Source organism: Rhopilema esculentum, chromosome 5, assembly GCF_057945365.1.
Source record: "Rhopilema esculentum isolate cy_ngs chromosome 5, ASM5794536v1, whole genome shotgun sequence".
NCBI lineage: Eukaryota > Metazoa > Cnidaria > Scyphozoa > Rhizostomeae > Rhizostomatidae > Rhopilema > Rhopilema esculentum.
Window position 1 is genome coordinate 3297460 of NC_142819.1, and position 18246 is coordinate 3315705.

At 37.2% G+C, this 18246-nt stretch overlaps 2 protein-coding genes across 2 annotated transcripts; one reads left to right on the top strand and one right to left on the bottom strand.

Annotated features, from left to right (window-relative positions):
• Positions 1-559: 559 nt before the first annotated feature.
• Positions 560-3838, bottom strand: LOC135689359 (sodium/bile acid cotransporter 7-B-like). The gene is made up of 2 exons (XM_065206548.2): positions 3653-3838; positions 560-3115 (listed from the first exon to the last, which is right to left on the bottom strand). Exon 2 carries the CDS (start codon positions 3106-3108, stop codon positions 2080-2082), a length of 1029 nt encoding a protein of 342 aa, XP_065062620.2. The 5' UTR covers positions 3109-3115; positions 3653-3838; the 3' UTR covers positions 560-2079.
• Positions 3839-3853: 15 nt separating this feature from the next.
• LOC135683651 (uncharacterized) lies at positions 3854-18194 on the top strand. The gene is made up of 10 exons (XM_065198962.2): positions 3854-6650; positions 7017-7295; positions 7665-7989; positions 8272-8353; positions 8496-8622; positions 9055-9121; positions 9360-9428; positions 9531-9595; positions 9726-9833; positions 10106-18194. Exons 1-10 carry the CDS (start codon positions 6423-6425, stop codon positions 16130-16132), a joined length of 7377 nt encoding a protein of 2458 aa, XP_065055034.2. The 5' UTR covers positions 3854-6422; the 3' UTR covers positions 16133-18194.
• Positions 18195-18246: the final 52 nt, after the last annotated feature.

Below are 18246 nucleotides of genomic sequence, written 5' to 3' on the forward strand. Positions count from 1 at the left end.
TCGTATGTAGGTAGCTTTGTTAGCAAGATAAATTTTCTTACATCATATCATTGCTTCAAGCTCGATTTTTCCACAAATCCCAGAATATCACAAGTTTGCAACATGTATTTTTATCTTATTTGCACAACAAGCACCACAGACATAGTTTATATTCCTCTATTTTACGGAAAATTGTTAGTGGTACAAATTTCTTGTACCATCTAGTGTTTACGATGCTTTTATCTTGGACCCGAATACGAGGTAGCGCTCAAAAATCAAAATCGAAGAGAGGGTGCATGGTGATGTTTTGTTTTCCACGGTTGCGTGCAAAGGGAATTCTGTACCGTACATTCACTATGAAACTTTTACAAACGTTTTGGCATCTCCGACGGGCTACTTATTGCCCAAATTCGCAAGTTTTCAAAACGTTTATAGCCTCTGTTAGCCAAAACAGAGGATGTTCGCAAATCAGGATTAAAGGAATTGACCATTTGGTCTTGACAGTGCGTGATATAAACAAAACTGCCGAGTTTTATACCAATGTACTAGGAATGGAACTTGTTGTTTTTGGCAAAGGAAGAAAAGCACTTAAGTTTGGAGATCAAAAGATTAATCTGCACGAATATGGGAACGAATTTCTGCCTAAAGCAAGGATCCCCACTCCGGGTAGCATCGACATTTGCTTGGTAGCAGAAGATGATTTGGAAAGTGTCATACGACATCTAAAGACATGGAACATCCCGGTAGAAGAGGGGCCTGTGACAAGAACTGGTGCATTAGGTCAAATAAATTCAGTTTATTTTAGAGATTATGACGGAAACCTCATTGAGGTGTCAAATTACATTAAAACAGAGTGATACTGACAGAGAACTGAAATGAAATATATGATACCTGCATACATATTTTGAACTCAGCGAATTTTATATTAGTTTTATGTTTATAATTGATTTACCAAAGTAAATTTTCTATATTGAATTAATGTCATATGATATATTTTTGTTGTCCTTTTGAATGATTATATGTTTATATCTAGTAATATCTATCTCTATCACATGGATTAATTTTTTATCTAAAAAATCTTTCTTCAATTTTATATTTAGAAAAAATTGTCAATTTTTCAGGCTTAAAAAGCCTATGAAACTATATGCAATCATTGAGAAGTTGTTTTTAATGTTTATATTGCATGAAAATAATTCTGATAAAATGTTAATGGCACCTTATTAAAATCAATCCTGATTTGCATCTCTATGTTGTATTGTATTGTATTGTATTGTATTGTATTGTATTGTATTGTATTGTATTGTATTGTATTGTATTGTATTGTATTGTATTGTATTGTAGATTATTTAATGTTAGTTTCTACAATAGTGAATATACACTAATTGAGACTAACATGAAGCAATTTCAAGGATTGCATAAGACAGTTCATTTACTGCAAAATGAGCATGCGCACTTGTTTTCAAGGAACCAAATTTTGATCAAGTTCTTAAATTGTCTAGTATTTTGTGCTGTCTTTATTGATTCCGGGAGTGAATTCCAGATTTTAGGCCCTTGAAAACTTAATGATCTGATACCATTATTGGTAGTTCTGGCTTTTGGGTTGTTATATGTTTTATAAACTTAGAGCGCTAAATTCTAACTGATTGGACATGTATGGTAGTTTCTTTTGAGTTAACAAGTAAATCTTTGTAAGAATAGGAATAGTCCAAATAGGCTAGTCTTATTGCCCTCTCGTTAATTTTCTGTAGCTTATCCTGACTTCCTTTACCACATAGCATCCATATCAATGGACAATAATTGAAGTGACATAGTATAAATAAATTCATAAGTATCTTTTTTTCTATATTAGGAAGAGTTTTAAGCATTAAACACATAAGGAGTCAGAACTTCTCCTTCTGCATTAAGTAAATGGTACTTTTTATCTATCTTTTCTAACTAAGTTGATAACCTGTCAATAAAACACATTTTTAGTTTCTAAAGAGTAAATATGGTAAAATTTCAAAGGTAGTTGCTGTTTGGTGCAGCTCAAACACAATTCATGAAGTTTTTAGAATAACAAGATGGTTTTTCTGGAAGGAATATCTATATTGCAATTCCTATTCAGGCCTGTCCCACAAGTCCATTCTCGTGGTCTTTTATGTTGAAAGACTCCATCCACTTCTTTACAAATTGAACAAGAAATCCACCAAGAAGGATTTGTGTTGGGTGGTAGAACAGCAATGGAATTGAGATAAGTGGTAGATATTCATAGCCAGCATAAATTATTTTAAGCATTGGCATCCCCAGTGTCAGTGATTTATGTGTTGCACAAAACATCAAAGCCACAACATCCCCAGGTGAATAGCCAAGCTTGAATTTTGTTGAAGTAAAAAATATGAGACTGATGAAAAATATTTGGATAAGTAAAACAATAGTGCCTGTTGCAGCTATTTGGGAAAGCCCCAATGTACCCATATCTGAGCTAAAGGTATCACAAAATGTTGTATAGATTATAAGAAGTAACATGCAGCTTCCAATAGTACCAAATGGAGGTTTTGTTTTTTGCATCCAGTCTTTGATGTACATCCTTGTCACTTGTCCGACAATCAGTGGAAAGACCACAGTGATTGTAAGAGTGGAGACAATTTTTCCAACTGGTACATCTGATGAGACACCAACAACCATGAAAAGAAGAAAGGGTGTGATAAAGATTCCCAAAAAACTTCCAAGTGCTGAATTAAAAATGGCAGCAGCTTCATTGCCGCCAATCGCCTTCGTGATAATAACTGCTGATGAAACTGGAGGCGGCATACAGCCAACAATTAGAATTCCTTTCAATAGCCAAGTATTCATACTTGTTTGCATCAACAAATTCACCAAGAAATATATAAAAGTTGGGATGAAGCAGAAGGTAAAACACTGAACAAATATGTGGACTTTTACGTTAAGGAAAGCTGCTTTGAGATCTTCTGTTTTCAAGGAAACACCGCCATTGAAAAATATGACAGAAACAGCAATGTATTTAACTGTGATTTCAGGATAAAGTAGTCCACCCTTTTTCCCAATCCAGGGGGCAATCTTTGCCATTAATATAACCAATCCTAACCCAATCATGAACCAGTTCTTCTTTGCACTGTCTATCAGCCCCATTGTGTCCCTGAAATGAAATTTTCATCCCTTGAATCACAGGTAGTTAATGTTAAGTTCATTCAATTCAAAATATACTAACATATCTAATATGTTCATTAAAAACAATAGCACAACAAGAAAGACTTGACATATATTCAAAAATCAAAGGAGTTTTTTTGTAGGGAATTTCTGGAAAGGAGAGACTCTCTCCAAAAACTATTCAAGAAAAGGACCAGCTAAGATAAGAGCCTGAAATTTTTTATGTAACATTTCCATTAATAAATAAAGTAAGGATGATTGAGAAATTTTAGCGTTATTGGTTTATTATACATTGCTGGCCTAGGCAGAAAACTTTTCTGTTACTTGTGGGCAAGAAGCTCACACCTACCCTGGTATTTGAAAGTCATTAATTGTTTGGTTGCATGCACCCACACAGAAGCATGGAATAGCATGGCTAAACTTCCTTGATACAACTTTAAAGAATCAAAATTGATACAATTGATAAAACAGTTACACCAACAACAAAAAGCCATCCTGCTCAAGATTATGGAAATCGATCCCTTACCTTTAATGAAACCCTTAAGAAGACAAAAGCTACAATTTTCATCTACAGCACAAGACCTGGACGTCTGCCTTGTGATGTGGCACTATTTGTGTTGTAACTACTGCTGTCATCCGTTGTCATTGGTATGCTCCCTTACAATTAATTCCGCTACTTGATGTTACAGTCATGAAATTCTCTGGCAGTTTGATACAAGTTCCAACCATATTGGTAACGTTTCCCCCAGTATAAGGCGCCCCAGTATACGGTCCAGCCCCAGTATAGGGATTGTCAATCAAGATTATGTTCTTAAGTGCCGCCAAAGCCGTTTCGGTTCGTTATCGTCGCGATGATAGATGAAAGTTATTTCAAGTCACAGCGGCTTCTCGGCCAGTAGACATTCAGCCATACACTTTCAGCAAGCGGCCATGTTGTAACAGCCGTACATGAAAGACATTCGCGTAGCTCACCTTTAAAAGATTATACTGGGGATTTTTATGAACTAGAAGTTAGAAGAAAGAGGGTTTCGCTATGTTCTCAAGGTTGCAAATCAACCTTTTGATTATATGCAGCATTCTGAAAATCAAGTCCACATGTCACATTGCGTTATTTGCTTGTTCAAAAATTATCTTCCCCAAGAACTACACCTCGGTTGTGGGAGACACGCGCGGGGCCTTCACCCCCGGGTCAGACATAGAGGATTCTCAGAGTAGCGCGGACCTCTGTACACTTTTGCATAAATTTTGCCTCTTGTATGACCGATTATACCTTTAAAACTCATACAAAATATAAGTTTAGCTGTTTAAGTTTCGTTTTATTTTGTTCGTACCAAGTTTTGGTGCGACTATCGAGCCGAGTAACGTGGGAGCCTTTAGCAAGAATATAGGGCTCGCTCGTTCAGCTGACAACTACGGGGGTCAAATTGTTTCTAGGATACAGTTTTGAAAAAATTTTGACTGAAACTGTTTCGCCGGCCAATTGAAATCGGTGCACTTGCGTTTAAATTTTATTTGTTTTATTGTTTTGTGGGGTTCCTGGTGTTTAATGTTGCTTGCCTTGTTTATATGACGAGCATTGACTGGGGATTTTTATGAACTAGAAGTTAGAAGAAAGAGGGTTTCGCTATGTTCTCAAGGTTGCAAATCAACCTTTTGATTATATGCAGCATTCTGAAAATTAAATCCACATGTCACATTGCGTTATTTGCTTGTTCAAAAATTATCTTCCCCAAGAACTACACCTCGGTTGTGGGAGACACGCGCGGGGCCTTCACCCCCGGGTCAGACATAGAAGATTCTCAGAGTAGCGCGGACCTCTGTACACTTTTGCATAAATTTTGCCTCTTGTATGACCGATTATACCTTTAAAACTCATACAAAATATAAGTTTAGCTGTTTAAGTTTCGTTTTATTTTGTTCGTACCAAGTTTTGGTGCGGCTATCGAGCCGAGTAACGTGGGAGCCTTTAGCAAGAATATAGGGCTCGCTCGTTCAGCTGACAACTACGGGGGTCAAATTGTTTCTAGGATACAGTTTTGAAAAAATTCATTATTGTAGGAGTTGTTTTATCGGAGTACGGGAGTGCTACAATTTGATTCGTGTCGGTGTAATGAGGATAGACTACAGCAATATCTTCCTGTTTGTTGGTTGGACTTCCGACACCGGGATGTGACATGAATTTGTGAAATTATATGATTTTCCATGAATCTTTTGTACGCGCAATCTTTTTTGTATGTGTTGTCGTTTCTAGTCCTTTAGCTAATGAGATTTCCAGCGAGATTTCCCTTTTGCTTTTGCTTTGAAATTGATTCTAAACTTTGAAAAATCCTTTGAAAATTTTTTCACAGTTTCAGTATATATCAACTTAGTTTTAGTTCTTGTTGTGTGCAGTAAAAGCAAAGAATTAGTTAATCAACTTGTGGTTAATGCTCGTTAATGAAATATTAACGCGCATCTAGTGTGTCTCATTTTTGAATGTTTAATCTAAATATTACCAAGAAAGGATTTTCACTAACTTTGTTGATATGAAATTTGTTTAAATTTACAAAGTTTCTGCTACAATGAAAATATTTGACGCTTTCACGTTGAAAAGATTCTTTCTTCGTCTTATTACTTTTATCTTTCGTTACTATTTTTTCTTCATCTTCATCGTTACTATCTTTTACAGCATTGTACCTTCATTTATCAGAAAAAGCATGGCGCACTTTATAGGACTACAGATTATTTACAGTTCTATACGAAAATAAGCTTTATTTTAAGGGACAAACTTTGAATCAAATCATTCAATTTCTTAGTGTTATTAACTGGCTTTATTGATCCTCAGACTGCATCGCATATTTTAGGTTCAGTATCCAGTATGATCTGATCAACTTGATAAAATCTGGTAACAATACCCCAATATTTGGGTTTACCAAAATAAAGTCATCTTAAAAAGTGGTACGTCTTTTAAAACTGGATGTGGATACAATCCCTTGCGTAAAAACGTTCTTTTAGCCCAATAAAGGTAGAATCGAGAGTTTCAACTTGCCACTTGACATACTGCATAATTTCAGTATTTGCACGGGGTTGCCAATTTACGGAAATACCTGGTAGGGAGAGGAAACGACCAAAATATATCCAGACCAGAAGCCAAAACCAATCACGACATTGGCCAGGTGGTTATTGGACTTGGCCTTGTGTCCGAAATTTTCTCGAAAATGATTGGTTAGTTAAGCTTGGATGTATTTCCCATTCTTGCACGTGTTCCAGGTATATAAGGTCCGATTACGGTATGCAGATTAGTTTAGTGTACTACAATGCGCGGTATTGTAGTGAAGAAGAGGGTTCGTCCCTACATTAAGCGTGAACGGCATAACGGTGCTGGAATCATAGATTTCGTCGGGTGCGCTGCACATGAATGGCGATGGAGAGGGGAAGATCTGAAAGGAGAAGGCTGGAGACCACCGGCAAATAGATGGCGGGAAGGCGCTTCGGGTAAACAAAATATGGCGTTAGAGCCTGCCAATGGATTTTCCGAGGAAACAGTAAGTAACTATGCACAAAATTACAGACAGGAGCCTTACAAAATTCATATACTGTAAAAATTTCTATATGTAACATTCAAAACCGCTAATTGTTATCGCTTGCTACTATATGAACTAATTGTTAACACCCATTAGATGTTTTTTACAATTAAATATGAATAAGAAACGGATATTTTTGTGAAAAAATCGTAGAAGAACATTTCTTCTTAATAACCTGCTGCTTGATAGTTTAGTTTTGTGACCGAGGCTAAATATAAGTCATCTTTTAGCTTTCAGTTTATACACTATCATATAAAACTGTATAAAGTTTCTAATGATTCGCCTGATTATCATGCGCCGTATAACATTAGTTATTCCCTTTAACAGGTCTGTATCTTTTCCGACTCCCAACTAAGACCAGTTGTGGATGGGACCGTTGACTGTCCAGATGACTGGTACGTCAATTCTACACCTGGAGGCCAGTTCAGACATGTTGCAACCGAACTAGCCAGTGTCGGTGAAGCATTAAAAAAGAAATGCTCTCCAAAATGCGTTACGTTGGTGGTCGGTACCAACGATTTGGCTAAACACATGGTTTTGGATAGAGCCAAGGATGATTTCTGTTATTTGCTTGCGACAGTCAAAAAGTTTTTCCCGACTGCACAGGTATGTGTCTAGTCTCAAATAACTGCCCGACTTTAGAATTTGCAAACATTATCAAACCATTTCATTGTACAACATTGTTTTGGGTAAATATGACAAAATTTTCGAAAAAATTTTTTAAAGAATGACTCTAGCACAAGCTGGAAGGGGGGAGGTTCTCATGCAAAAATTGCAAAATGTTTCTTTTTAAGGAGGCTGTAATATTATCATAATTACTATCATAATGTGAAAATGAATTTTATTCTCATAATTACTTCATACATAGCTACATCTTGTTGAAAAACTGTTAGCTATTTATTATCATTTGTCAAAAAATGCAATTTTGGAATTCCTCGAATAAATCAAGATAATTCAAGTGCCTTTTCATTATAGATTCTTGTAGTGTCGATCCTGCCGCGGCTCGATGAGGCAGACGTCCGACTCGGCCATTACAATCGTATGATGGCAAGAGAGGCGTCTGCTTCAAATGTTGCATTCTATGATGCGGAGGAGCATTTTGATCGCTGGGACCTTTCACTTTGGTCGAACAAAGACAGCGTCCATTTAAGTGCTAACTTTGGTTTGCCACGACTCGTCTCGTTAATCGTGGATCAACTTGCGAAAATCGAAGCCGAGGTTGAAGAAACAGAAAAGACGAGAAGGCCAAGGGTATGCCCTGCATTCATTTGGAGGGAGCTGAAGAACCATAACCCTCTCGGTGAGTTTTTAACGAAAGAAACTGTAAAGCACATGCACCTGAGAGATAGCAGCTCTTATCTGAATGAGATAAAAGTCAGTTCAAGAGTCGATTTGCGTTTGTTTGAGAGTGTTTTTTTAGCCTTGGATTTTGTAATGTCAGAAAGAGCCTTAATCGTTACGGCCTGATGGTTTTAAAATCATAGTTTAGCTTGAAAATACCGGCGTATCTCAAGTCTACGCTCATCATAATTGTTCCAATTTTTTCCCTATTTAACTGACAATTTTTTCTTTTTTTCTTCAGGCAAACAATCGGTCAAAGCTGAAAAGGAAGCCATGCCTTTGAAGGTAACACACATTGGTGAAAGAAAAAGAACCAGCTATGTGTATGTCATTTTTAGATTCCATTAAACATTAATTCAGAAACGTTTTTAATACAATTCATTTGATTTGATTTGAAAATTCAGATACCCTACATTATGTAAAGATAACCCTGATTACAAATTCAAACGACTTCCCTTGATACAGGAAAAGACGATGGAGTAGCAGAGAAGTCGTTAAGCAGCCGCAGCCGTTGCAAATTGACAGTAGAAGGGGAATAATCGTGGGAGCGGTCCAGATACCCTGGAAATGGCTGCAAAACAAAAACGGCACTGTAAGTTGATATAATTGATTGATTCAGGTAGCTTTGTTTGTAGTTTTTCAAATACATTCGGACACTCCGGTGTTTTTTTAACTGATTTGTTTGTGATTTGGTCATAGACCTAGGAACCTAGGGGGTCTGAGGGCAGCCCCCTAATTTTCAGAAGTATAGTGCCTATAAACAGCTTACCGAGGTGCCCCTTTTATGACTATATGTGTGTCCCCCCCCATTTTTCAAATGTTTCCTACGTTTTTGGATATGGCTAACAAGGTACTTTTACCCACCCCCTTTAAACGTTATGCCCTTCCAGCAACAGAATACCGTGATTTCAAAATAATTAATATAACAATCATAAATTGTGCTCTCTTAAAAGATGCAATGTATCATTATTGTTTATAAATGTTAATAAACTACCCACTGATTACTTTTTATACTTTCTTGAAGATAAAAAAAACAAGTGCCAAAATTGGTAAACAGCCAACGAAGAAGAAGAAGAAAAGAGGAAAAAACGGTATGTCTCTTTGATTTAATTTTACAGTTGCAGATTGCTTTGAAAATTGCCAATTGAAGTAAGATTTAAATCGCTCATGAAAAGACGTTTTGCAAAACATAATGTCCCTTGGCAAAGTAAAAATAACTGTACTTTTAACAAAGACTTAAATTTGAAAATATAAAAATTTTTCCATTTTTTAATAGAGAATGAAATTGAAAATGATGATCTTTAAACGATTCAATGTTTTCTGATCTAGCTTCTACAGACCACAGAATAGAGATCGTCGATTGGGCAAGCTTGCTAATTGAAGCAGCAGAACAAAAAGGTATCAGCTTAAATTTTGTAACATTAACGCAAATCTTTAGAAATTTTCAACATAATAACAATATGTTTCGGTTGAATTTACAGTTGAATTTTTAAATTGCAGATCCTGTTGCAGTGAGTCTAAATGGCGGTGGACCCAAGAAACAGGACCGAACTGCAGTCTGTAAGGTATTGTTTTCTAAGCCGACTTCTATATCCTGTAATGTCAAGCTTTTGCATCACTCTGTTACCTAGCATAAATTTCTCAGAATTATTAAAAGTAGCTATGATGTTATAACCTGATACTTTAATATCTTAGACAATTGACCTGGAGAAGCAGCCCGAGAGAATGGAAGATCCTGCCCTCAAAATGTCTGCAGAAGGAGAGGTCTCGCCAATAGTTGCTAGCCGAGCTACAGTCCGTGAGGTACTGTGTTTTCTAAGACGGCTTCTACATCCTGTCGAGGGGCGATTCACTCTTGCAAATGGCGCATGATATTTTGCCGAGAACAAAAGTATTTCTAGGGATTTTCAGATAAAACAATAGGATTTTTATTAAGATGTACGAGATTTTCTTAACGTGATTTGTCCCTCGCATTCTGTAATGTCAAGTTTTTACATTTCTCTGTTTCCCAAAATAACTTTTCAGAATTATTAAAAGTAGCTATGATGTTATAACCTGATACTTTAATATCTTAGACAATTGACCTGGAGAAGCAGCCCGAGAGAATGGAAGATCCTGCCCGTAGAATTGCTGCAGAAGGAGAGGTCCCGCCAGTAGTTGCTAGCATTATACGTAAGTGTGTCCCTTTATTAACAAACGTATCCGTAGACAAACACTTTAGGACCATACCGCCTCAAAAACATATCAACAGTATGGTCGTAAAATTAAAGCAGCTTTATGACACAACAAGGCAGGAGCATGCGGTTATGTATGGTAATGTGTACCATGACTTAAATTCCCTTGAAGTCTGCAGAAATTTCATAAAGCAAAAAGCAATTAAGTATGAGATAGAGATCGAAAATCGATGGCTTAGAAAGGTTTTGGGCTTTTTTGAGCACCCCCCAGGTACAAAAAGGCCTGATATAGATACTGCCCGCGATTTGATTACAAAAGTACAGGAAAGGCCCGACAATCATGAGTATCCCTCCTTGCAGTTATCTGTTCATGATTTAAAAACTCTAGTTGGGAAAAGATGGATTAATGATTGTATAATAGATTCTATAGCAAATCTTATAAACCATGATATCAAAGACACATTTGCTGTTTACTATAACTTTGAATCCAGTATAGACGGCTTAGCGAACAAAATAACGCAGAAATTTAAGGACAATTTGCCTAGAAAAATAATTCTGGCGGTTTGTGTAGGTTTTGATAGTCAGCAAACTTTTGTCGGACAGTCTAGCGACGGTTCTCAATTTGGGAATCATTTTGCACTTGGTGTGTATTATACAACAATTAACACACTTTACTACGGAGATTCACTTGGCTGGCCTATTCCTAACGACTTTCTAGCAGTATTTAAAAGCTTGATTCGTCGATTAAAGAAAGATCACCCTTCTCCTGTCAAGATATCAACATGCCATTATAATGGTCCTTCTACTTACACCATACAAAAATCTTTGTACACACATCACTGTTCAAGTAAGTGTTGGTCATTTTACCCCTTCCAGTTTGATTCCCATATTTGTGGTGTAGCCTGTATCATCGTTATGTGTTTAGCAGCATATGACGAAGCATCATTTTTATCTTTGCGTGGAACAACAGACATACGGAACGTTGGTTACCGCTATTTGAAAGAACTGTCATTATATAATGATTTTTTGCGAATAACAGTGAGTAAATGGCTCTTAGATAGGAAAATAGATATAAATGTACTTAAAAGCTCATTAAGTCTAACAACTGATTTGTCACCACCGTCAAAAAGTTTCGCTTCCCAAAAGGTGGACAATAACAGTTTCAATACCCCAAGTTCTAACATTGAAGATGAGCATCCGACTAAAAGAGCCGATTCAGGCGTGAATTTTGGTAAACATTTAGATAGAAAAGACTTTCATGTTGACTTAGTAGAAGTAAGCGAAAATAAGAATGTTGCGAACGAGGTTCCGAAAATTCTTGGTACTCCTATAAAGCAGTCGAAAGGCACAGCGGAACCAGTGATTAATAAAGGTACCCACCCATCAATATTTGACAAGGAAGTAAACTTATTTCCTAAAAATTTCATTCTGTCAAACAGCAAATCTCATGATGCATGCTGCAATTGTAATCAAACGGGTAAACATTTCCACTGTTCATTGTGCTCGCAATCTCTCACTTTCTCCGTTATCTCTAAAGCATTCCGTCACATCCAGCAAACCCACTTAGATGAAAATAAAATGGCTGTTTGGAGAAATTTTCGTATTTTGCCGTGTAAATTAATCCATCTTGAAAAGAAATTTTCCAGAAACGATACATACCACTATCATTGTCCGGAATGCCTAAAAATTATTCAACAAAAACGGTTTTTCACGGTACACTTAGGGGGTCATGATGAACAGACCGACAAAAACACGAAATTCATACCCGCACGCACATTAAAAAAGGAAGTTCTAACGCAGGGGAATTTCGGGGAAATTGACACGACAAAGAACAAAATCAATCCTATTCGAGCGGTACGTGACAAGGCCGAACGAATCAATTGCGACATTTGTGGCAAATCAATGCATCAAAAAAGCATTAGTCGGCACAAAAAGGCAATACACGGGCTGTTAAGCAAAGCTACAGCAGTATGCTGTGATCCCGTAGAAGGGCTTTATATGGTCAAAAAATCTAAAAAAGGAGGAATAGGTTTTCCACTGCATGTTCAAAAGGTACTTCATGTCAATCAAGATAAAAAACTAGACTGTGAAAGTGAGCTATGCAGGGAGGAAATGGTAATAGCCGCTAGGTCAGGGATGACAGCAAGAGAATGCTACCATTTAATGCAAGTTAATAATGCATCGTTTCCTGAAACTTTTACGTTGCAAGAAGAAAAACTTTTAGAAATGTCTAGTGTTGAAAGATTCAAAATTTTAACCGATGAAACTATTGAAAAATGTCTCGAAAAAAAATGGCAATCAGAGGTTCAGACATCACCTACTATTGTTGAGTGGGATGACAACAACTATTTGCATTTATCTGTCTTTGACGGGAACTATAGCAACTTTCCTGTTAGATCACGTTATGTAGTCTCGTATAATAAAGTAAGTGGAAAGCTGGACTGTAGATGTAATGTAAATAGGTTTTTTTGTTTGCACAAAGCAATGTCTCTTTGGTATTTACACCAGACAGAAAAATTAAATGACAATAAAACAAATCAATATGATTACCAGGAGCCTTCAAATCTTGATTATGTATCTGATGAAGAAACAATATTGAAACCAACAAGTGATAAAACGATTTTATATCCACCCGAAACTGAGGAATCTCTTCTAAAAATGATTGATTACATGAGAAGTCAAAAACGTATCCCTTTCACAGCCCCTCGTGCTTCAAAACCGTTAAAAAGGGAAAACATTCCAACGGTGCTGATGCCGGTCGAAATTGATTGTCATGAATGTCACGCCAAACTTACCGGTCCGTTTAGGATAACTTTTCGTGCTCGAATACTGACGCTGGATGGTTACATTGAGGGTGTAGAAACATTTTTCAAAAAGTGCAATGTTTGTTGTAATTTTTATAGATACCAAGAGTACTCAGATGGGTTGCACAATTTTAATGATATTTTGATTGTAGGGTTAGACATATGTTTGTATCTGCGCGAATCGCTAAAAAATCATGTAGCAGTAGGGACAGCGTCTAAAATAATTGCAGGAATACACAGTACAAATATTGATAATCAGTCACTCTTGAATGCGTATATACATTTTGAAGCATTAAGTGATAGAAGCTACGAGTTTACTTGTGTTGAATGTGGCTATTTTCCCGTTATATTGATAGCTGATGTTAATAGGAAGGTAGCTTTCAAAAATCGTTTTACTGATGAACAGCAATTGAACGAAGAAAACTTAAACGAAGAAGTTGACTGTATTTATTTCTGGGAAAATGTAGAAAAACATCATTTAAGCAAAGGTTTTGGATCAAGAGAATGTCCCAGTTTGCGACTAAAACCTAGCTTATCGTTTTGGGCGCCGTATATTGGCCCTAAAACAAGAAAAAATAATTTTCTATTCAACACAGAGTATAGAAAATTAAGTACCAACACGAAGGAACCAGAATGTGAATGCCGTGAATTGACAGAGGAAAGGCTGCTCAACACTGTAATGGAGGGGAACTTAAAAGATGTAAAAGATACCGCTGAAATGATTGGTATAAGCACTAAAGGCTCAAAACTAGACATAGTCAATCGTATTAAAAGAAGCATACAGGGTGAAAGTGGACAGTTTAACAAAATATTCAAAAAAATGTTCGGTTGTTCGGGTGGATGGCTAACGCTTTCGTGTAAACATGGAATAATTTATGCTGTTAAATTTCTTCTCAGGTCAGAGAGTCCACGTGACTATATAGACATTTTGCGGAGCCTAAAATACCGGCCTAACATCTTAATAAATGACATGGCTCATATGGTCGCCAATTTCGGAAACAGGCGTCACCCAGGTTTATTCGCCCCATATGCAGGAAGAGCTGCAGAAGCTACACATGAAAATATCGAACTGGCTGTCAATAACTCTTTACAAGTCTCGATACCCTGGCTTGAAAGTCATGGCCTGTCCAAAACGCCACAAAACGGTAATGATGTACACCCAGTAACAGGGAGTGACTCTCACTTAGCACTCTTCGACAGGTTACACGAGTCCAATACAAAAAGGGAGGTAGAATCATTAAGAAGGATTGCATGTGTAAAAGAGCTTTTTGGAAAAATCAACAGTGAAGCAGCAGAACAGCTTCATGGTGTTTACGATTTGAATATGCATTTTCTAAACCAAATGCATCCTCTAACCCATATTTTCATGTTTCGTTCTCTAATTGACTTAAACAATGAAAATGCGAATTTCAATAGAGTTTTAAACATAGAGAATGCGACAGGACTTAAGGTGCAGTTCGATACTTTCGGTAGAATGACTGTGTCTAGTGACCCGTCCAAGCTAGTGAATTCTAGATCTAAAGAGGAAACTCTATCGGTAATGACTGACTGTTCCCCTTTTGAATACCGTATGAGCAGCCTGACTTCTCCAAATGAAATGCATTCACCAAGCCTATCCATAATAAGTCAACTTGACCACAAATTGGAACAATGTGTAGACGATTCAGAATTAAGTCCAGTTAAAAATTTATCACCTGGTGTATGTGGTACTAAGCCGTATCATGGCGAATCCCCCCCCACAAAATATGACTGGGATGGTATGTCAGAGGTATTTTCACCATGCAGGGAAGATGGCGAATCACTAGATGAACCATTAACAAATCTTGTAGAAACGGATGGGGACCTACTCTTCACCAAATCGAGTAAAATTATCGAGCCTTGGCTCCCATCACTAGGACTTGACTGCATGCACAAGGAGCAGATAAAGCAATGTTTACCTATTAGCGTTGAAGTTATAAATGCGGCTATGGGCATTTTGCAATCAACCCAAGATTCCAAATCAACGGGATTTCAAAAAATCGAAGGTAACTGTAACTTTAGAGGGGATGGAAGCCCATTTATTCAAATTGTGCCACTCACTGCGCTTACAGAAACGTGGGTCCACTGGGGAACCTTATCAAATATTTTTTCACCCAACGGTCACGTCACTTTATATGACTGTGCTAGAAGACTGCATTATAGGAGTGCAACGCGAGAAATAAGGTATGGTCTCGTTATTGAAGAATATGCCGCTAAGCTAAGAAGTCTACCAATCAGTGAACTTGTTATTGATGTAGCTGATACTAAAACTGTAGGCAAAAATGCTGACAGTGGAGTGGCAGCTATTTGCTACGCATTCGCCCTTGTTAAGGGTGCTGACCCCCAAAAAATCAATTTTAATTATAAAGTTCTAAGAAAGCAGCTTGTTGTGGCACTTGAAAATTCTAGTTTTGATACCTTCACGATTTGTCTTGACGGAACACCGAAGTCACACCGTGGGCCACTCTACACAATCGAAGTTCCCTTGTTCTGTAACTGTAAAATGCCTGATAACGGTTCCCCAATGATTGCTTGTGATAGTTGTAATGAATGGTTTCACGTAGAATGTGTCCAAGCAGTAATAAAAAGGCAGAACAAGTGGTTTTGCGAAAATTGCACTGCAGTTGGAAGCGAAACAGAATCACAACATGCCCCGCTGAATAAAAAGAGGAAGGAAATGGCTATGAGTAAGGGTTCTAAAAGGAAAAAAGGGAAAAGAAAACCCATTTGTTTGAAACCAGTTGAGAGCCCATGCGAAAAGAAAGTTGCAGTAGACGTTAATTTGAAAAGTTTGAATAAATTCTTACTAGCTTCACTAAAAAATGGGTCAATTGCAGAAAAGCTAGCAATGTTTAGAAATACAAAATTACCGTCCGTTTATGCAGAAAATATGAATTTAGTATTGAAAGAGGATATTACTCTAATCGAAATTTTAGCATCGCACGGGGAAGGCTACGAAGAGGCTGCCGAAATGATTTCCCTGTTCCTTAATCAGAACTACGGTAAAGAGTTGAAAATAAATAAATCCGACTGCGATATGTTGATAATTGTAACAGCCAAGATTTTAAAGGACTTCTTGCGAGAAGAAGGTCATGCATTTCCATAAATAAGAGCATTGTTACTAATATATTAACTGTGTAAATACCAACGTACGTAGAATAATATACATACATATCTATTTATTTATATGTTTCGTGAATAACTCGCTCTTCAGTATAAGTATCTATGTATATAAATCAGGCCCATTGTAGGAAGGGTACAGCAGTCAACAAAAATACCGATTTTTACTTGTCCTTTCCAAGGCATACAGGTACCCACTTACAGCTCAACGCTAAACGGGCCAGCGTATGTATATAACTTTTCTACAACGATTGTACTTCCAAGAATGCACGATTAGCAAATTTTGGTAGCATAAAGTAGTCTTGCCTCCTAAAATGTTATTAGAATACATTTCGAAACTTGTATATTGTAACTTCAATAAAGCCAAAAGTTGTTTTTTATTGTGACATCGTTTAAATTTAAGAAAAATGTCAAAATATTGTCGATCTGTGAGTAATTATCTCTAAAGCGTAATTGAGTAATTAATTTTTCTATTCTGTTCTGTTTTAAGTTTATGATGAAGCAACACATCAAAAAAGATTTGAATTGTTTTCTGTTATCTTGAAGAGAACTTACACCAGTGGCGGAAATTGTGGGGCTTTTGGGGGGGCTCCGGAAAATTCGGTCTTTCGTCGGATAATTGTCAACCGCTCAACGTGTCGAAATTACTCCAAGAAATGGTACTAAAAGGGAATTTTAAGCTAATCTAAAGGGGGGTAATTGCCAAATTTTGTCATCTGCATTTTCCCTTTTTACCTAACGGGCCTCTATAACCTCTCACTGCCTTTTTTGCAAAATTTGGACATAGAATGGCTGATAAATTATTGGCCAGTACTAAATAATGAAACAAACAATATATTGGTTGATTTGCAACCTTGAGAACATAGCGAAACCCTCTTTCTTCTAACTTCTAGTTCATAAAAATCCCCAGTCAATGCTCGTCATATAAACAAGGCAAGCAACATTAAACACCAGGAACCCCACAAAACAATAAAACAAATAAAGTTTAAACGCAAGTGCACCGATTTCAATTGGCCGGCGAAACAGTTTCAGTCAAGATTTTTTCAAAACTGTATCTTAGAAACAATTTGACCCCCGTAGTTGTCAGCTGAACGAGCGAGCCCTATATTCTTGCTAAAGGCTCCCACGTTACTCGGCTCGATAGCCGCACCAAAACTTGGTACGAACAAAATAAAACGAAACTTAAACAGCTAAACTTATATTTTGTATGAGTTTTAAAGGTATAATCGGTCATACAAGAGGCAAAATTTATGCAAAAGTGTACAGAGGTCCGCGCTACTCTGAGAATCCTCTATGTCTGACCCGGGGGTGAAGGCCCCGCGCGTGTCTCCCACAACCGAGGTGTAGTTCTTGGGGAAGATAATTTTTGAACAAGCAAATAACGCAATGTGACATGTGGACTTGATTTTCAGAATGCTGCATATAATCAAAAGGTTGATTTGCAACCTTGAGAACATAGCGAAACCCTCTTTCTTCTAACTTCTAGTTCATAAAAATCCCCAGTCAATGCTCGTCATATAAACAAGGCAAGCAACATTAAACACCAGGAACCCCACAAAACAATAAAACAAATAAAATTTAAACGCAAGTGCACCGATTTCAATTGGCCGGCGAAACAGTTTCAGTCAAAATTTTTTCAAAACTGTATCCTAGAAACAATTTGACCCCCGTAGTTGTCAGCTGAACGAGCGAGCCCTATATTCTTGCTAAAGGCTCCCACGTTACTCGGCTCGATAGTCGCACCAAAACTTGGTACGAACAAAATAAAACGAAACTTAAACAGCTAAACTTATATTTTGTATGAGTTTTAAAGGTATAATCGGTCATACAAGAGGCAAAATTTATGCAAAAGTGTACAGAGGTCCGCGCTACTCTGAGAATCTTCTATGTCTGACCCGGGGGTGAAGGCCCCGCGCGTGTCTCCCACAACCGAGGTGTAGTTCTTGGGGAAGATAATTTTTGAACAAGCAAATAACGCAATGTGACATGTGGATTTAATTTTCAGAATGCTGCATATAATCAAAAGGTTGATTTGCAACCTTGAGAACATAGCGAAACCCTCTTTCTTCTAACTTCTAGTTCATAAAAATCCCCAGTCAA